The 18968-nt window shown below is 40.4% G+C and overlaps 1 protein-coding gene across 1 annotated transcript in view; it reads left to right on the forward strand.

Annotated features, from left to right (window-relative positions):
• kcnh8 (potassium voltage-gated channel, subfamily H (eag-related), member 8) overlaps positions 1-18968 on the forward strand; it is a 59434-nt gene that overhangs the window by 6397 nt on the left and 34069 nt on the right. The window contains exons 2-3 of the mRNA XM_005928609.2: positions 12817-13050; positions 17188-17319. Of these exons, the coding sequence (XP_005928671.1) occupies positions 12817-13050; positions 17188-17319 (366 nt within the window). The remainder of the gene's footprint in view (positions 1-12816; positions 13051-17187; positions 17320-18968) is intronic.

Genomic DNA, 18968 nt, shown 5'->3' on the forward strand with positions numbered 1-18968 from the left:
ACACACACACACACACACACACACACACACACACACACACACACACAAAGCAAACTGATGGCTCAGTCACATAAGTAAAAATAGGAATTGCAACTTGTGCTGGCTAAGTGTTTGCCCAGAGTGCTGCAACTACTTATGAAGGTAAAGCACTTGCACCCCTCTGCAAACAGTCACAGTCAGACTGCAATCACTCTTAGAGAGATTGTCATCTGATTTATGAATGTAGACATACCAACATGTTGCCATCAGTCTCAGTGAGTCTTTGTCAATGAGCACAACTTGAGGGGACTCGGCTCAACTGGCTGCCAGCTGGTTCTATTCTTGTACAAAACAAAGGCAAAAATAATAGTTACATGTAAATGTATGTAAATGTGAATGTCTATATAGACAGCAAGTTTGATTTCTCAACTTTTTATCAAACAGAATTGCTGTATTATCAGAAACCAATTACATGGGATTACAGACTCCACCCCACTGAATCGCAGCCGAATAGCAGACTGATTCGGTTTTATGGGGGATTTTCGCTAGTAGTGTGACGATCTAATGTCACAGAAAAGTGGGAAAACCTTTTGTTATTGGATAAAAGAGATACTGATAAAGTTTGACTTTGAGTGTGTGAATGTGTGTGTGAATGGGTGAATGACTGAATGTAGTGTAAAGCGCTTTGGGGTCCTTAGGGACTGAGTAAAGCGTTATACAAATGCAGGCCATTTACCATTTAAGGACATAGATAGATTGCAATATATGTTATTGCAACAGTCAGCATATTGCAAAATGTTAAAAGTTGCGACAATATTGCATCATGAGTGAACTATTGTGATAATATGGTTTCTAGCACGGGACCTAATTTTGGATTACTCCCAGTAAAGCCTCTTCTGTCCCCTTCCAGCTGGGCCTTTGCAGTGCGTCAAAACACAAATCCTTCCACTTAATTTTTATTTAAAGGAAGTGGACAAATTCACAGGGACTAGAGTGTGTGATGACTGATAATTGTGTTGGTGTGACACTGTGTCCCATGCCATAGTTCAGGTCATTTCTGCGGAACATTCTTCATCAGGTGCCTGAGCATGTTGCCATAGAAATCTGCATTGATGGTTTGAATTTTTGGTGACTTATCCAGTAAATGATAAAAAACCATACTCAACAAATCCCTAGCTGCACGGTCGTGACCAGAGACCCAGCTCATCACAAGCAACGATCCTCCAAACAAAAGTTATGCAAGTTTAAAACAGAAGTATTTTGATGACTTTGCATGTCTGTGTTGAAATCACAGAAGAGAGCCGCTGTGCTGGAAGCAGTTCAGAGGTGCACGAGTGGCTGATTTTGAAAGGCAGATTGACAAGATTTTAAAAGAGATGCAGGTTTTGTATCAGCTGCTAGACAACCTGGTTAACCTGTATTATCCCAAACAAGCTGTTTCCTACAACACAGCCAGCTGCATGCTAAAAGCAATGAGATAGAGTGCATCTATCTCCATACTCACTGTAAACCAACTGTGAAAAATCTAAATCTCAGTGTCACATTAATAGCAACCCAGCACTATCCACTGGCTTTAATAAGGCTTTGATAAAGTATTCAGTTAAAAAGACACAGCCACCCTCATCAGTACAGACTTAGCTGGGAAATGCTGTCCTCGCTGTAAGGTCACTGGACTTGATTATTACCGTGAGCTTAAAGGAGCGTGAGCCTCTCGTCTGTTCCACCAAACTTCTGGGACTCCTGAGAGCCTCCCCATCACCGTGGACGTTCTGCCTTGTTAAACCGCCTAATTAGCGAGATTCCTCTCCTAATCACCATCCCTAATGGACTGTCCAGAACGATCGACAAACTGGGTTTCACTAGAGGAAGCCTGGGCCAAGTCAGCCATTTTTAGACTCAATTAACTGCGTGAGATTTTGTGAGACGGGGAGGAAAGTTTTTCTTTGTTTTGGGTTTTTTATGCATTTGGAAGAAGAGGGGGAAATAGACAATGGAGTGTGAAAAAGACACTGACTGAGACAGACATGGAAGGAACAGCAGGTGTGCGACCTGCAAATTACAGGAATGTAATGCACAGTGTAATGTTTCATTTGGTGAGAGCTCTGGGGATTGTATGATAAAGGGGCACAGAGGTGATTAAGGCTGTGGATTTGTGTAATGATTTTCCTCCTTCAGTTACAGGGTGTGAGAGGATTACCACTGTTAGAATGGGTGCGAGAGTATGTGCATGCATATACTGTATGAATGTGTACAGAATGCTCCCACTAATAACTGAGACACAGTTTGTTGATACAGCACAGAAACTTAATCTCATTATCCCATACAATGACTGACTCGACTTTTAAGACAAACTGTACATGTGTAACCTTGGTTGCCATGGTGTGTGTCAGTGGTTACTGTGGCAACTGTAGAGTGACTTTCTTTTTGGTTATGTAACTGCTGCTCTAGCAGCATTTTCAGAGGCCCACATGAATTTCGTCAAAAAGGTGGTGAGGTCTTTTCCATCCATCTCCCCACTTCCTGACCAATTTTTACCACACTCCATCTCCATCTTTCATCATTCCGCCTCTCACAGCTCCATCTCACTTACTTTCAACTTTCCAAATCACCCCCTCACCTTGTGCCCCTCTAACACCCTCATCTGTCTGCCACAGTGTATTTCTCAACCTCCCCTTCTAGTCCCCTTATCTGTCCACATCCCCCTTCTCTCTCATTCTCTCATCATATTTGCCATCCATCTTTTCTTCTCCCTGCTGTGCAGTGCTGTCCGATTCTACTTCCCTACTTTCTCTCTTCCCTCTCTCTTCCCTCTCGCTGACTCTCCACTGCTTCCTCATGCTCTGTTCCCCATCATAGGAATTGTTGTCGTGACTTAAATAGCTCTGGGGTTGCTTGCAGTGACGGCACAAGGCTGACAATGAGCTGCTCCCGGTGTGTGTGTATGTTTAAAATCCCCAAAACTGGGACAAAACAGTGTGCGGACAAGGTAGCAAAAACACACACTCACCTCTTCTCAAATATACCATCTGTTTAAGGCAGGGGTGCGCAATTCATTTTCCCAAGGGGCCACACGAGAAACTGGGACTGTTGTGGAGGATTGCACCAACAAACTGAACTGATGGTAAGGGCTAATACTGCAATTAGGCAATGAAACACTGGAACAGTCAACATTTTTTCACTATTTTATCAGCATTCACATTTTTCCAGCTAGCCACAGTCTATCCAAGCATGCAGTCACCTCCACAAAGAAATCACTCCCTGTCATAGACCTTTTCACTGAGGGCATTGCTGCCAGTTCCGCCGTAATCTCAAAAGTTTTAGTTAGTCCACAAACAAAGATGTGCATTACAGATATAACAGCTCTCATCCAGAGCCAAGTGTAAAAAGTCAAACTGGATCAGTTTATTTTTCAAATGAAGCTCCAGATTTCCCTCAGTGTTCCCAATCTGTCTTGTTAGGTTTCACCAACAGAGGCGTGCATTCCACCAAACAGTCTTTGATCCCCATCAGAGAGTGGCTTAATGTCACAAAGCTGCTCCATCCCTGGTTGAGCAAAGCGTGGTCAAAAGCTTCTTATACTTTTCACCTTTGAAAGCTAATTTCCCATTGTCTACACACCTTTGGTCAGGTACAACCAAAGGACTGAAACAGATCTGTGAGCTGTATAATGCCAGGGGCTGGTTTAAGAATTGGTGGTGAAAGACTTCACTTTCAGCTTTGCCACATCTGACTCATCAAAAAATACATTGATCAACTGTGGTAAACCCAACCTGTTTTCTCTTTGCTTATACCAATGCTTTCACAGTCCCGAGGTCATCTGTTGTTTAACTTTTGGATTCCTGTGACCATTATTATTAAAGTCCTGCCTTGGTTTTGTGATATTTTAAAATTCAGACTCATTTTTGTTCTTGTGTTGTTTTGTGACATATTGAACTTCGGTTGCTGTTTTGATTTTATTTTTCTGCTTCCCCAGCGTTTCCATGTTGCGTTCCTTCGATCTCATTTATGTGTTTGTGTCCTTCACCCCGAATGTTTAGTGTCCAAATGTCGCCTGTCTTTTGATATTTCCCTGTTTTACTTTGTAGAATAATTTGTGGTGTCTGTGGTGTCTCCTTCTACTTTTCCTTTGTGCTAACTATTTTCACCTACTGTTGATGTCTTCATTTAGTCTTCCAAGTAAATATAGCCCTCTGGTTCTTCATTTCCCTGTCAGATTGTCTGCTATTTATTTTGGACTTTCCTTTCTCTGCTTTGTTTTACTCTGTCTGCCTTTGTGTTCTGGATTTGGGTCTCGTCTCCACCACAAATCTTGACAAAATCGACCAACATGATCATTTGACATGGAGCTCCTATATTGTAAAGCCATGTTTTAAAGCCCCACAGTGTTAAGAATTTAAGTTTCCTTATCTGCTGCTGATATGGTTTATGTTCTCTTTGTTTAAGTTTGTTTATGTTTAAGCCCCCAAAACAACTCCGTGTACTTGAGACATGCTAGTGCCTCTGTGAGGCTATGCATATTGAATAAAAATGCAAACATGATTGCTGAGATATTTAATATGGACCAGAGTTCAACCAATCCAGTGACCAACCAGAATTTCTATTCCAAGAGCCACACTCCTATGTTCACTAAAACCTGTTTATTAAGGTGAGGAAAACAGTCGTTATTTGCATAATTACGAAGAGCACTTTTCCGTAAAATTTATACCACTGGTTATTTTGTGTGTTTGTCTAAATTCTGTATGTGAGTAAATAGCAAACCAGTTGAAAACAGTCTTTTTGGTATTTTGGTTTTACTATTTACACTAGAAAGTTTAATTGATCACAAATCATTTGCAAATCTTTTGCTCACCACCTTCACTTAACTTTAATTACATAAGTAGTCTCTGTAACCACATGTGTCTTGCTTCTTCTTGCACTTTTTGTTCTTTTCCTGACCTCTTCTGCCTTCCTGCTCTATCTTTCTTTGTCACTGCCTTTTCTCCTCACTCTATCCTCTGTGTACCTGTGGGGTTTCACCAGCAGCTGTCATGCAGCAATGTGAGCATGAGGCAAAATGATCTATTGGCTTCCACACTGGAGCAATTAGCCAAAAGAAAATTTAAATGGAGAACACAGAACAACTTGAGGTTATGAAGAGGGTACGACAGAAGGTAAAAGATGCAGAGAAGAAGTAAGAAGGAAAGATGATTGAATTTTAGTTTAGCAGAGATTCAGGGTGCAGAGGAAAGATAAAGTAAACTTAGATAGTTTATACTTTTTTAGAGGCAGTAAAGAAGGTGGACGTGTGCAAAAATGCAGGGAATAAGCAGATTGGGGTAAGAGGAAGGTGTGATGGAATTCCAAGGCTGGAGAGGAGATGAAGAGTAATTAGGTAGAGAGAGCCAAAAATGGTAGGAGGGACATCATGAAGAGTTGGAGGGGAAAGGAAGGAGAGTAAAGGTTGATAGTGGAGTAAATTTGGAGTGATTGAGAAAGTGGAGGAGCAAGAAAAGGAAGTAAAAGTCTGAAATTTAGGAGGGTAAGAAAAGTATAAAGAAATTTAGTTGAAAAAACAGATTTATTTCATTATTTATTATTTTTTTAAAGGTTGAAATTAGTTTTGTGGTGATTACAAACAAGTGTCCAGTTATTACAGTAGTAGATGCAAAATCTATTTGACTGTTTCCAAGTGTAGAATTTGTGATGTTCTTTCTTTTTTGAATTCTTGGTGATAATTAGTCTCTATTTTAATGTTCATGGGCTACTGCTCTTCCTTTTTCAAATGTTTGTTTTACTAATTGTATTACCATGATTATTTTTTGTGAAACATCTTGTAACATGTCTGTGAAGGTTCTCAGTCATCCAGGTCATCGTAGTCAAAGGAGCTTGCAAAGAAAAGCGTCTGGACTTCTTTAAGTTGCTTGAAGACGTTTCACCTCTCATCCGAGAAGCTTCTTCAGTTCTAAGGTCAAATGGTGGGGAGTCCCAGATTAAACCTAGTGGGAGTACCCCCCACAGAGGGACAAAAGGACCCCCTGATGATCCTCTAATCGCCTGAGCCAAGGTGTGAAACTGGGTGTGGGTCCCAATCAGCCAGAGTTTCGGGTGAGTTCATTGTGAAACCTGGCCCCACCTTATCATGCGAATTCCTGAGGTCAGATGGCCCAGGATGTGAGTGGGCGTTAAGGCGTCTGGGAAGGGATCTCAAAACTGGATTATAGATGGCAGAGAGTTGGTGTCGTAAACCCCCGCCTCTGTTCAAAGATGGTCGCTCACAGTGGACATAGATGGCTTCTTTCACTCCTCTTTCAAACCATCTGTCCTCTCTGTCCAAAATGTGAACATTGGCATCCTCGAAAGAGTGTCCTTTATCCTTAAGATGCAGATGGACTGCTGAGTCTTGTCCTGTGGAGGTGGCTCTTCTGTGTTGTGCCATGCGCTTGTGAAGTGGCTGTTTGGTCTCTCCAATGTAGAGGTCTGAGCATTCCTCGCTGCACTGTACAGCATACACCACATTGTTAAGTTTGTGTTTTGGCGTTTTGTCTTTCGGGTGAACCAGTTTCTGTCTGAGCGTGTTGCTGGGTCTGAAATACACTGGGATGTCATGCTTGGAGAAAACTCTCCTGAGTTTCTCTGATACACCGGCTACATAGGGGATGACAATGTTGTTGCGTCTGTCCTTCTTACCTCCCTCGCTGGTGTCTGGTCTTCTTTTCTGTGCCTCTTTGCTGACTTTAAAACGCCCATTTAGGGCCATCTGACTCAGGAATTCGCATGATAAGGTGGGGCCAGGTTTCACAATGACTCACCCGAAACTCTGGCTGATTGGGACCCACGCCCAGTTTCACACCTTGGCTCAGGCGATTAGAGGATCATCAGGGGGTCCTTTTGTCCCTCTGTGGGGGGATACTCCCACTAGGTTTATATCTGGGACTCTCCACCATTTGACCTTAGAACTGAAGAAGCTTCTCGGATGAGAGGTGAAACGTCTTCAAGCAACTTAAAGAAGTCCAGACGCTTTTCTTTGCAAGCTCCTTTGACAACATCTTGTAACATTTTTTTGAAATGCACTATATAAATAAAGTTTCTAATAACCACAACAAAAACAACAAAAATAATAATATTTAGTAGTGGTGGTCATACTAATGGTAGCACACTTTCATGTAAAGCACTCTATACACTGTACTTAATTACATTACACACAAATTCAAGTGTAAAAGTTAAAAACTGTGATTAAAGCTGTTCTCTTAGCTCCTGCATTTTTGCAAATATTTACAACTGCTGGACCCCTCTCACCACACATCTATCTTCTACACAAAAACATGATGATCTAGTTGTTTGTTTTACCTTCCCTTTTTCCAGTGTATCCATTATAATAAGTAAAATTTTATTTCTATAGCACCTTTAAAGATAAACATCACACAAATGCTTCACAACAAAATGCCAGAGGATAAAAACAAAGGTTAAAAAGTCTAAAAATATGACTTTTTAGTTGTTTAGTCCATGGATTTCAAGCTTACAGGGAGATTTCCAGAGTCTGGGGCGCACTGTTGCAAAAGCTCTTGAGACTTAAAATCGATATATAACTGAATGTCATCTGCATAGCAGTGATAACAGATGTCCTTAAAGGTGCTCGCAGTGTGCTGAAGAAAGAGCAGAAATAACTGAAATAACCAAAATAATAAGGGCCCCTAAAATGAACCTTGTGGCACATCATAGGTAAGCAAAGTAAAAGAGGACTGGTACTAAAAGGCAGCCACGGAAAAGAATGGTTCAGATAGATGTGATGCAAACCACTCTAAAGCAGCAGACCCAGCAATAAATAATAATTGATGACTAAGAAGTGTGCAGCTATATGCACTTACAACTTGGACCATTATGGGTAGCTTATTGGGCCACTTCTTATAGCCTAACTTGTTGGTATGAGTGCTCTTATGTGTTCAAAATAGCAAGTGTAAGTTTGAAGTATGTGTTCTGAGACACAATTATAAGGTGTTTTTAGTCCAGGTCCTTTCTATAGATAACCCAATAGGTTAGGTTAGGTGCATGTCAGAAGTCAGACACAGTCAGACCAGAAATTAACTGGTCGTTAACCTACTAGTTGCATACTGCAAAGCACATGTGAAGTTCAGTTGCACCCATGGAAAAATAGCCCAGGTGATTTTCTGGTGAATTCACAGTGATGAGTGAGTGTCATGTGTCCTGCTTCTCGAACACCAGGCAGCTGCCTAGACAAAACCAAATAGAGAATTTCCAGTAGTGAGAATTTGTCTGAAGCTATTCCCTGCTGTGAGCTGCATGTGAGAAGAAAACTTCATTGCCCTGACCTGATTTTGTTGTGCGAAAGCAACTATAGGCTAAATATAGTTCTTAACATATTGAATTTAACACAGGGCATGAAAGGAGAGTAGAGTTTAATGTACATGCTTAGCTTAATGTTTGCTTTGTTCTAGAGTATGTTCATATTATGTGTTTGATCCTGAGGGGAGGGAAGACAAGGTCATGCCAGGTAAAACAAGTTACCTAAGATGACCTTGTCTCCCCACCATGTGACGCAGTACAAGTATACTGTATGTGCAGACAATATATTGCATATCTGTCAATTCTAAGCAAACAAATTAATCTGCTGTCAAACACAGTATAGTTTTTTGTCAACACCAACCTCCTGTGCTCTGAGAGCTGCCACGAGATAGGCTGCGGGCCTTTCCTCAGGACTCACGAGTCTCAATCTCCAACAGTCTTGACTGCCTCCCTTTTTCATACCCTCAGCCTCAGGGGCCTCACGCCTGACAGCCAGTCCCAGTGCTAAGACCCACTCTGACCATCTGTCTGGGCCATTCAGGCCAAATACTGCTGCTGACGTAGACACGTTCATATGTGTTTTTCTTTTTCACATATTGGGATCACTGTCAATTAGACTTTTCTGTATGCTAATGAATCCAAAACATTGTTACATTTTGTTTTTCTACTCATGCTTACCACAGCTCTTGGTAAAAAACCAAAACATTTACATTTTTCTGTCAATGCAAATGAATTATGCAAGTTTTTGTAAATTACTAGTTTTCCTGTATTGGTATTCAAATAGCCAGAAAGTATTTTAAGACAGAGTAAAGAATAGATTATACTCTGTTTTGGACACAGACGACTAGAGACATGATGGTCATGTAGTCATTGCTATTATTCTTTGAACTCTTTATTCTTTGAATTTACATCAAACAGACCCAAGCAGACTTGTGGACTTGGAAAGGCTAAAGACTATTTTTGTTTTTATTGGTTATTTATTGGTTATTACAGTTCAAATTGCCACCAAAACTACACTCACCAGCTACTTCATTAGGTACATCTATTCAACTACTTGGGAAGTTCACATATCTAATCAGCCAATCACACAGCAGCAACTCAGTGTATTTAGGCATGGTAAAGAGAACCTGCTGGGGTTCAAACCAAGAATTAGAATGAGGAAGAAAGTTGATTTATGCAACTTTCAACGTGGGATTGTGCTTTGTACCACATTCGATCAGAACTTGGCATAAACACCATTAAACCATGGGTAAAACCTAGTACTAGTAAGGTGTAGCTAATAAAGAGGCCAAAACAGTGTACTGTTCTGTTTTCCCACATCTTAGCCAATATTAAACAATAAGTAATAGTGATGATGGAAATAGTACTAAAGCTTTAATAAGCAAGTGTGTTTCTGTTATTAAATAACCTATAATCATCGGGTATAATGACATTTATATCTTTTTTTATAGTGAGCACTGTCAGAGTGCTGAAGCAACTATTGATTTCTTGATGGGATTCGAGAAAAGGAACAAGCTGCTCGTTCCTCTTGTGTCACATACAAGATTTTTGTTCCCTGTAGTTGAATTCCCAGTTCAGATCTTAGGTGTCTGCTTTCAACAAACCCTGACATAAAACATAAAACTATTAATTACTGGAATGAAGAAAAAAAAGATTTACTGATGCAGAAAATTGATTTTTGCAATGAAACATAATTGAACAAGTCACTTTGCAGGATGTCTCAGCCAGTGATTATAAACAAGCTCGTGTCACTTTGTGGGTTTGTGTTCGGTGTATCGAGTAAAGTGCTTGCAGCTCATTTATTTGCTCTGATTATACAAATGTCTCAAAATTTGTGTGGGTTCTGTATAATTTCTCAATACCAAATGAAGCCATGCATGTATCTGTATTCTTACTTCATCGTGTAATTCGTGGACAAGGATTTGCTGGTTTGACTGCTTATCAAATTACAGCAGTGGACACGCAAATACATAGACCTATAGACACTCACGCACTATAGAAACCGTCAAAGCAGCATAGTCAACTGTCGTGTATAATGGGCATTGTACTGTAAACAGTAGCTGTCTGTCAGCACAGCTCAGCATCATTCTGCACAATCCTGCCACTGTGAGTGTTTGTTTGCACACATGGGTGTATGTTTGTGTGCCTTAGTAGATGGATTCAGGTAGAAACAGCTGGTCCACTTCAACTGGGTATTTAGAGTTAGACACAAATGGGCTAATTAATTGTGATAGACTTCAGCACAGTGATTCTTTTTTTCACTGTCATCACGTCACGTCTCCCTTACTGATCCCCTTCTCCAGATTTTTCTCTCACTCTTTACCAAAATTTCTCCTGAGTCCATGGCCTATCTTTAACACAACTCTCACTAAGAGTACTACAAATGAGAAATCAGTGTTTATTAAAGCCAGGGACTTTCAAGGAGTTTCATAGGCATATTTCTTTCTACACAGAAATCACTAATTTATTTAGTTAAATAACCTTTATTTTACCCACACAGGCCTTTATGTGTCTAAGCTAAAAGAAACAACAAAAAAAAAAACCCATCCTATCAGAATTAGTTTTTCTGTGTTAAAATATCACTGCAGTGGCTAAGTGAGAGCAAGTCATTGAAACAGCTAGAGAGGCACTCCTTGACCAGTTGAAAACGATTCCATTTATACTGTTTGAAGTTTCAGAAGTTGGTGGTGATAAAAGCATTTTGGTGTCCCAGTGCTGGCAGTACAGTTTCCACAGATGAGCAGGCCAAATTTCTGTTCATAATGTTCAGCTTTCCAGAAAAAAAGAAATGATGATAGCTAGTTTCTCATTTCAATATGGATGAGATGGCAGTGTGCAATATGAAAGATGTCTCATATTAGGCATGTGGGCCGGTAAAAAAAATAATAAATTGACACCCATTTGCGGTTTTCCTTCTGGCTTTCTGAAGCATGCTGGCATCTGTTAGCAAATTTGGGGTTGTACACAGACTGTATAAAAAAGACAGCCATACCCACCGTGATGTCATCCACTGGCTTCTGGGCTGCACATTCTGACATCCTTGATGTTAGTGTCTTGACCATTTCCATGTTAGCTTTGGAAACTATGTGGACAAAAGTATGAAGCCACACCTCTTAATTTTTCAGATCAGGTGCAATCGGCCTTTGCAAGCTTTCATTCTAAAGAGCTCACTGAATTTGAGCATGATACTGTAATAGGATGCCAGTGTTGACACTTTGTGTGTGAAATTTGATTATTTGTCAAATTTGTTCCATGTTAACTGTAAGCTGTGTTGTTTTTAAGAATCAGCAACTCTGCCACAAAGTAAAAGACCACATAAAATTACAGTGTGGATTCGCTGAGTTCTGAGGTGCATAGTGCATAAAGGTCTGCAATGCTAAGTAACTGCAGAGATCCAAACCTCCTCTGCCATTAACATCAGCACAGAGACTGTGCACTGGAAGCTTCATGGCATGAGTTTCGATGGCCAAACGATTCCTGTAGCCATAAAATGTAGAAGGCCAAGTACTTTTGTCCATATAGCACATAGATGAGAGGATAGAGCACCAAATTATCAGCTAATGCTACCAACCATGGCTAGTAAGCTGCACCCATAAACTGTACTAGTGTACATAGATATCTGCTAAACAGTGCAAAGTAACAGACTCATCAAAGAGCAGAATTTCATTCACAAAAAAACTGAAGCACAAATTTCCTTGTCAGTCATTTTTCAGATAATTCCATTAAAATACTTCAGGAGGCCCCCAAAGGTACAAGCAGTTTTAGAAATAAATTAATTGTCAGGACCCAAAGCAGTCAGTGCAACCACACCCCTAATTATAGGCTTTAACCAAATGGATGAGTTATTTAAAACAAAATAAGTTCACTAAATTGTACTGTTGTTATAAAACGGGGAAGAATAAAGGCCAAACTGCTTTTTGTACCAGCCTGTAAACATGCTTTTAATACTCTTGAATTCGTCGTAGGAATCTGTTGGGACAGACTCGCCTTTGGAATGAGCTTCAAGTGGCCATTAGAGACACTTTTGCATTGGCCTCATTTTTCAGCAATAAAGGCTGTCTCTTAGTTTCCTTAGTGCTTTGGTTTATCAATGGGTTTTTTTCAGACATACAGAACTACTGTTTTCTGTGAAAATGCTCTAAAAACCAATTGTACACTACTACCCAAGCACCAAGGTAAAGAGGAGAAAAAGAAGAAATGTTAGTAACAATGGTGAATTTAGATGGTGTATTTTTTTGGTTGCTAGGAGATTGGCTCTGGGACCTGAAGGGCCTCTTGAAGCAGCAAAATAAAGAAGAATTAAAATGAAATTTGCTCTTAGAGTTCTGTTTTATATCTGTTTTCGGTCACTGGCCAAATGTAACAGTGTACTCCTTTTCTTTGGAAAGGAGCTATGAATTGAACTAAGATATCCTGAGCTCTCCATTTATTTTTCCTTTTTAGCAGAAACCTCATAAAAGGCATTCATTATTTCCAGGTAAATAGAAAAAAAGAAACAAAACAAAATTCTACCATAACCTTGATAATAGTCTTTTCTATCTTTTCTTTCTCTTGCAGACAGCAACTTCATCCTGGCCAATGCTCAGGTGTCGAAGGGGTTTCCCATTGTGTACTGCTCCGATGGCTTCTGTGAGCTCACAGGCTTCTCTCGGGCAGAGGTCATGCAGAAGAGCTGCGCCTGTAAGTTCCTGTATGGTCCTGAGACAAGCGAAAGCATCATCCTCAGCATCGACGAGGCTTTGGAGGAGCGCAAAGAGTTTAAGGATGAGATCATGTTCTACAAAAAGACAGGTCAGTCAAATGTCACTTTCCTAGCTGTAGTATTTGAGTTGCGTGCTCAATTATTGTTGGCTCCCTTCATTTATCATTTGTTTTCAGCTCATGCCGAGTTGCTTCACAACGCAGTGCAGAGTCTGAGCCTTTATTTACCATTTGCCAATTAGGTTGTGGAATCATAGATGGTAGGCAGGCTCAGAAAGCTATTAGATACTGCACCATGGGGTACTTTGTCTTTCAGATTTCCACGAATGGATGGCAGTTGTGTGTGGCTATTTCTGAGGAAGGTCAATTTAACCTGGCGTAGATGGGCCAGTCGATAGATGAAGCAATGGCAGAAGGCATGGATGTATTACTTCTTTTATTGAGCCATTCTCATTAAATGGTGATTAAACAAAGCCACCAGTCGGGAATGTCCTACAGTTATTATTTAATTCTGAGACATATTAAACTTTAATAGCTGTCTGCTAGTGACTCCTTAACCCCGTCTCCTTCAATTAAACCGAGACCAGAAACTAGCTGTGGTGCAGTATGGTTCGGTGTGTGATTCGCTGATTAGCGAGCTGGCCAATGAACAAAATAGAGTCAAAATAATGAGATCGTCAGGGTGCCAGCAGATACACACTTGCTGTGATACAAGCTGAGATGGTGCTATGTACCCCTGCATTTAAGAGTTTTTGTTATTTCTTATTGTTTGGGTTGTTTTTTTTTTTAACAGATCCAGTTGTGAATCTACAAAATAATTAGAAAAACACGTTTCCACCCAGACAGCCAAATGTTGTATTTTTTAGTGAATACCTCAGCAGTTCCTCTGTCACAATCCAGGAGGAAAGTTATTCATTTTATCAGTTTAGTGTCTCTCTTTCACTTCACATTAGGGCTCATTTGTGAGTTTCCAACTGAGCCTTCAACATGACACATTTGATAAAGTCTGTGGAAACAAAAGAAATCTGTTCTTGTGCAACTGGGCAAAGTCTCTTCCTTGATAATCTGACTGGATTGCTTTATTTTTCACTTTCGGTTGTGGAGATTTCTGTTTTGTTTTGTCCAAACAGATCAGTGGTGAGCAATGAACCTGCCTCGACATTATTTTCTGTTGGCACGGAGATGGAGCCTGCAACAGCTGCTAGAACCACAAGTTCTAGCAGCTGTTAATGTTTTTAAATCGATCAAATGAGCTTGTCACTTTACGAGCTGTTGTTTCTAAACATTGATTCAAACAAACAGTGTTGGTTCAATGTCTCTAAAGCTGCCATCAATTTACACAGCACTGGGCTCAGCCAGTCTATACTGTAGATGAGGTTACAGTTGAGAGGACCATCATATTACTTTCAATTCAATTCAGTTCCATTTTTTTTTATAGTGCCAATTCATGACAACTCCTCAAGACACTTTATATTGAAAGATAAAGACCCAACAATAGTAGAAAGAAATGGTACGGCTCTGTGAGCAAGGACTTGGTGACAGTGGGAAGGAAAAACTCATTTTTAACAGGAAGAAACCGCGAGCAGAACCAGACTCCACCAACACTGGTTGGGTGTGAGAGGAAAGACAGAAAAATATTATAAATAACCAAATTATTGGATGCTAAATCATTATTTTCCATCTTGGTTTTACCGCACACATTTCTTCATCTCCAGAAGAGTAAAAGTCAGCAGTAGAAGTCCAACTTCTCCTTTGACTGATGTTGTACTACCTACATGTTCTGTCACATCTCGAGTCCTGCCCAGAAGGTTATTGTAGTTGGTTAAAAGTAAACTAAAGACTAAAACGAGGTTTGAAAAAAGATTTTAATTAACCAAAAATAGCTTTTTTTTCTACTTGCTTCCACTAGCTTCCACTTAGGATATGAGTGGAATATTCACCAGTGATGCTCCACCAGTCACAAAAATCTTAAAATCCTGGACAGCTGCAGGAGCCCAAAAGGATATCGACTCAAAACTCACAACATTCATCAAATTCACATCAAAATCAATTAGGCAATACACAGCAGAATCAACCACAGAGGAGATTCTAAAGGCTTCCCGTGTAGATGGGTTGCTAATATAAAAGTCCAATTAGTATCCAGTCATGGGGTAATTGATGTTCCTGCACCCGTGCGTTTGGCAATAAGTAGAACTCAGGTGTGACTGCCTTACTACCTGCTTTGTTTTTTTTTTCACTGCTGTTTATAATAAAGTTTGCATGCACATGCAACATATTTACTGCACTTTAGTGCACGCCTAATAGAGGATGTTCAAAACACACAAATCTGTCTGATATTGCAGAGGACTTAGAAATTGAGAGATCTGCAAACACCATTGTGTGAACTGATCAAAAGCTGTTTGTGATTACGTTGTTTTGACAGCAGCTGTGAAGATGATTTGCCATGCTGCATGCTCTCTCAAAACGAGTAAAACAGAGATGGTGATTCGTGCACATGTCAGATTTTTTAGCATGTTTGCACGTGTTTATTTTTGATTGGCTTTTAAAGCAAATTCAGCAGGTCGTGCAGGGTATACACAGCTTTGCTAATAGCATCACAGATGTGATTTTCTACCCGCATCTTTGTTGTCTTTGCCACCATCTCCTTTTCTTTTCACTCAGCCCTTTTGTTACATTTCATCTCTCTCTCTTTCTCTCATGGCAATGCCATTTGTTTCAGTCCCGGTCTTATTACCATCTCCACATTGTTCTTTTGGCACCGCTTTTTCTATGTCTCTGTTCCTTATCTTGCTGCTTCCTCCCCTGCCTCAGCCTTTTTGTGTTGCCTCATCCCTCTCGTTTTCGTCTGTCACAGCAGCGTCCCGAAAGTAAACGCGGCTGATTGACTCAGTTTGTCCTCCGTCTGTCTGCCTGAGAAAAGCCAACGCTGCATGATCGCAATCAAGAAGGCTCTTTCTCTCACTGTGTACTTGATAGTGCTGCCTTGTCTTGCAGGCAGACAGATATTCGCACGTACACACGGGGAGACGAAAAATACTGCGATTTAGTTATCATGAGGCGAGGGGGATTTAGTGAGTGGGAGAGATGGGAGGGAACTCCATGGGAAATCCCTCTTGATCAACAACTCATTTCTAATTACTGAGCAGAAAAGCAGTAAAGGTGGAGCAAAGATCTCTACTGTCACAGTGACATTGTGTGCTAAAAAAAGACAAATCCTTTTAAAGAACTAAAATGTTCACCTACCTACCTAGATTAGGTTTATTTAAATATTGTCCTTATTATTTACTGCCAGCCATGCACAATCCCCCAGCTTGATGTGGATTAGGTGTATAATTTGATGTGATTAAATAATTAACATAAAGACTTCCAGACGGTCCTTAAGGAACACAAACTCGCTTTTAGATACAGCCCTGACTTGATCACTTTTTAAGCTGATGGAGTAAACTCATAAGCAGACAACTGCACATATGCAGATCCAGAGGACACGAAACACGATTTAGTTTCATTTCAAATTTTCAGTCCATCCAAGCCCAATATTTGCTCTTCTTCTCAATCTGCTGTAGTCTCATCAAAATTCTGTGAAAAACATCTGTCCCTTAGCTACTGAATGCTCCACTGTGCTCACTAGCATGCTCCTAATTGTTTGCTGTTCGGTGCTCGGCAGGCAGCGTACAGTGGCTTTTAATGAGAGCTGTAAAAACAGTCCCAAAGTTTTGATCTGTGGAACCAAAACAATGAACTAAAAAGAAATGTTCCACAAAGTTGAGGCAGACGGCAGGCTGGAGATAATTCCACAGTATGCATTTTGTTAACTTTTTGGCTCATCTACAGTACATACAAAATGATACAATGTGGTCTACTTGTATTTTCTGGATGCACAAATCTGTCTCCTGTGACACTTTCCTTTGGTAAATCAATCGTTTAACAAGTGCACAATAACCACAATGAGCACACTCATTCTGATCAGAAACACTGCCCACAATCCTGACCTGTAGTCTCTTTGACAAGGAATCTATTTAGCAGGAGATGGGACCTCAGAGATGGGTTCATCTCTTGCTGTGCCTGGAGAAAAGTGGCTTGATCTATTTAAAGTCTCTGCTTCCCCCGAGGGGCATCCAGCTGTAGACAGGCTCACTAATAAGTCTAAATCTTTGGAACTGTTGCTTTTGCATAAACACACCGGTATACGCACAAACTGTAAATCTTGTGTGTGTTTTCCCCTTTCAGCTGTGTTGTTCTGGTGCCTGCTGGACATTGTGCCAATTAAGAACGAAAAAGGCGACGTGGTGCTCTTTCTGGCTTCATTTAAGGACATCACTGACACTAAAGTCAAAGCCATCCAAGAAGACAAGAGGGAAGGTCTGTATGTGCATTTATGTACAGGAAGTTATGTCCTCTAAAGAGAGGTGACCAGAATCCCCAAATATTTAATCTTCATTTTGCATGTGGATTTTTATAATGTAAGCAGCCACAGCTTATCCATCGGATTCAATAGTTAAACTGGTGTTTCATGATGTAGACAAAAACAATCCCCTTAAGCTGTTGCATAAAATATGTGTTGAAGCTGAGTGTGTTTGATCTCTCCAACGGAAAGTAGTAAGGTCCCCTTATACTGTTATTCATCTTTCTTTACTGCATACTGTACAAGTTAGGTTTGTGGGGCAAAAGGTTGTAGTGCAAACTAAAGACCAAGAGTTAATATAACATCCATCCATCCATTCAATTCAGCGTCAGGGAGCTGGAGCCTATCCCAGCGGTCAAATTATAATTGCAAGTTTACCACAGAGAACACACACACAAGCATGAGGAAGAACATACAAACCCTAAAAAGGTCCCAGATGTCCAGTGGATTCAAATACAAGACCCTGCTGTGAGGCAACAGTGCTAACCACTGTATCAGTCCCTGTCTTTAAATAAATTATGTATAAAGCCTTTACTTGCGTTTCAAGACAATAGATCGGTTTTTGTTTTTATTTTTTTAATCTAAAACCAGTCTTTGTTCAGGTGCTTTGGTCAGGATTAGCATGTTCTGTCTGATAGGGAATTTAAAAATGAACTTCAATCAATGTTTCCAGCTTTTGTGATTTTCATCAATACAAAAAGAAGCTAAGCTAAAGCCAGAGTCAATGTGTGTGAATGTATGTGCTTGTGAAGTAAGCAAACTCACGTTTCTCATCTCAGACCTTCCTCTTCTGGATTTGCCTAATTACTCTGTAAATAAGGCGGAACTGGAAGCAGAAAGCAAAGTTATTTTTGCCCATATAATGAAATGCTTTTCATAGAAAAGGAAAGAGGCTGATGCTGCATGCCTCTGACACAGACAAACAGCATAGTATAATGGGTTTGAGACCCACTATTAATCATGTGTGTCTTCCTGTGAACGAAGGTAAATGGTAAATGGACTGGTTCTTACATAGTGCTTTTCTACTAGACCTGAGCACTCAAAGTGCTTCATATAAGCACTTTTTTCTATGGTTAATGGCTCTCCAACAGTCACACCCATTCACACTCCCATGGATGATTTGAAGATCAACTTAGGCCATCTAGTATTTTTACCAAAGGATATTTGGCATGCAGACTGGATCGAACCACCGATCTTCCGTTTAGTGATGACCTGAACTTTATGCTTTAACCAAAAACCCAAACAGCCACTACATAAAGACAGGACACAACATAGAAGAGCGAGCTCGACAGGACAACACTGTACAAGTGCACCGAAAGGGTAAAGGTCACTCTTCTTTCTTCCGTTCACAAGCACCTTACCCCCCACACAAATCATGTGTCAAGTAACCTCATTAGGTTAGATGATAGGGTGGGGCAAGGTCTGACAGTGGTTTCACCCAAAACCTCCGGTGGTAATGACCCACACCTTTTTTCACACCTTATTTCATGATTAATATTGGTCAACAACCACTTCTCGAGGGACAACTCACCAGGGTTTAAATACGTGGGACCCTCCACCTTTTGCTTTTAGAGCTGAAGAAGCCTCTTGAATGAGAGGTGAAGAG

This window comes from Haplochromis burtoni, unplaced genomic scaffold (assembly GCF_018398535.1).
Source record: "Haplochromis burtoni strain Fernald_Lab_line unplaced genomic scaffold, NCSU_Asbu1 Contig_116, whole genome shotgun sequence".
Taxonomy (NCBI): domain Eukaryota; kingdom Metazoa; phylum Chordata; class Actinopteri; order Cichliformes; family Cichlidae; genus Haplochromis; species Haplochromis burtoni.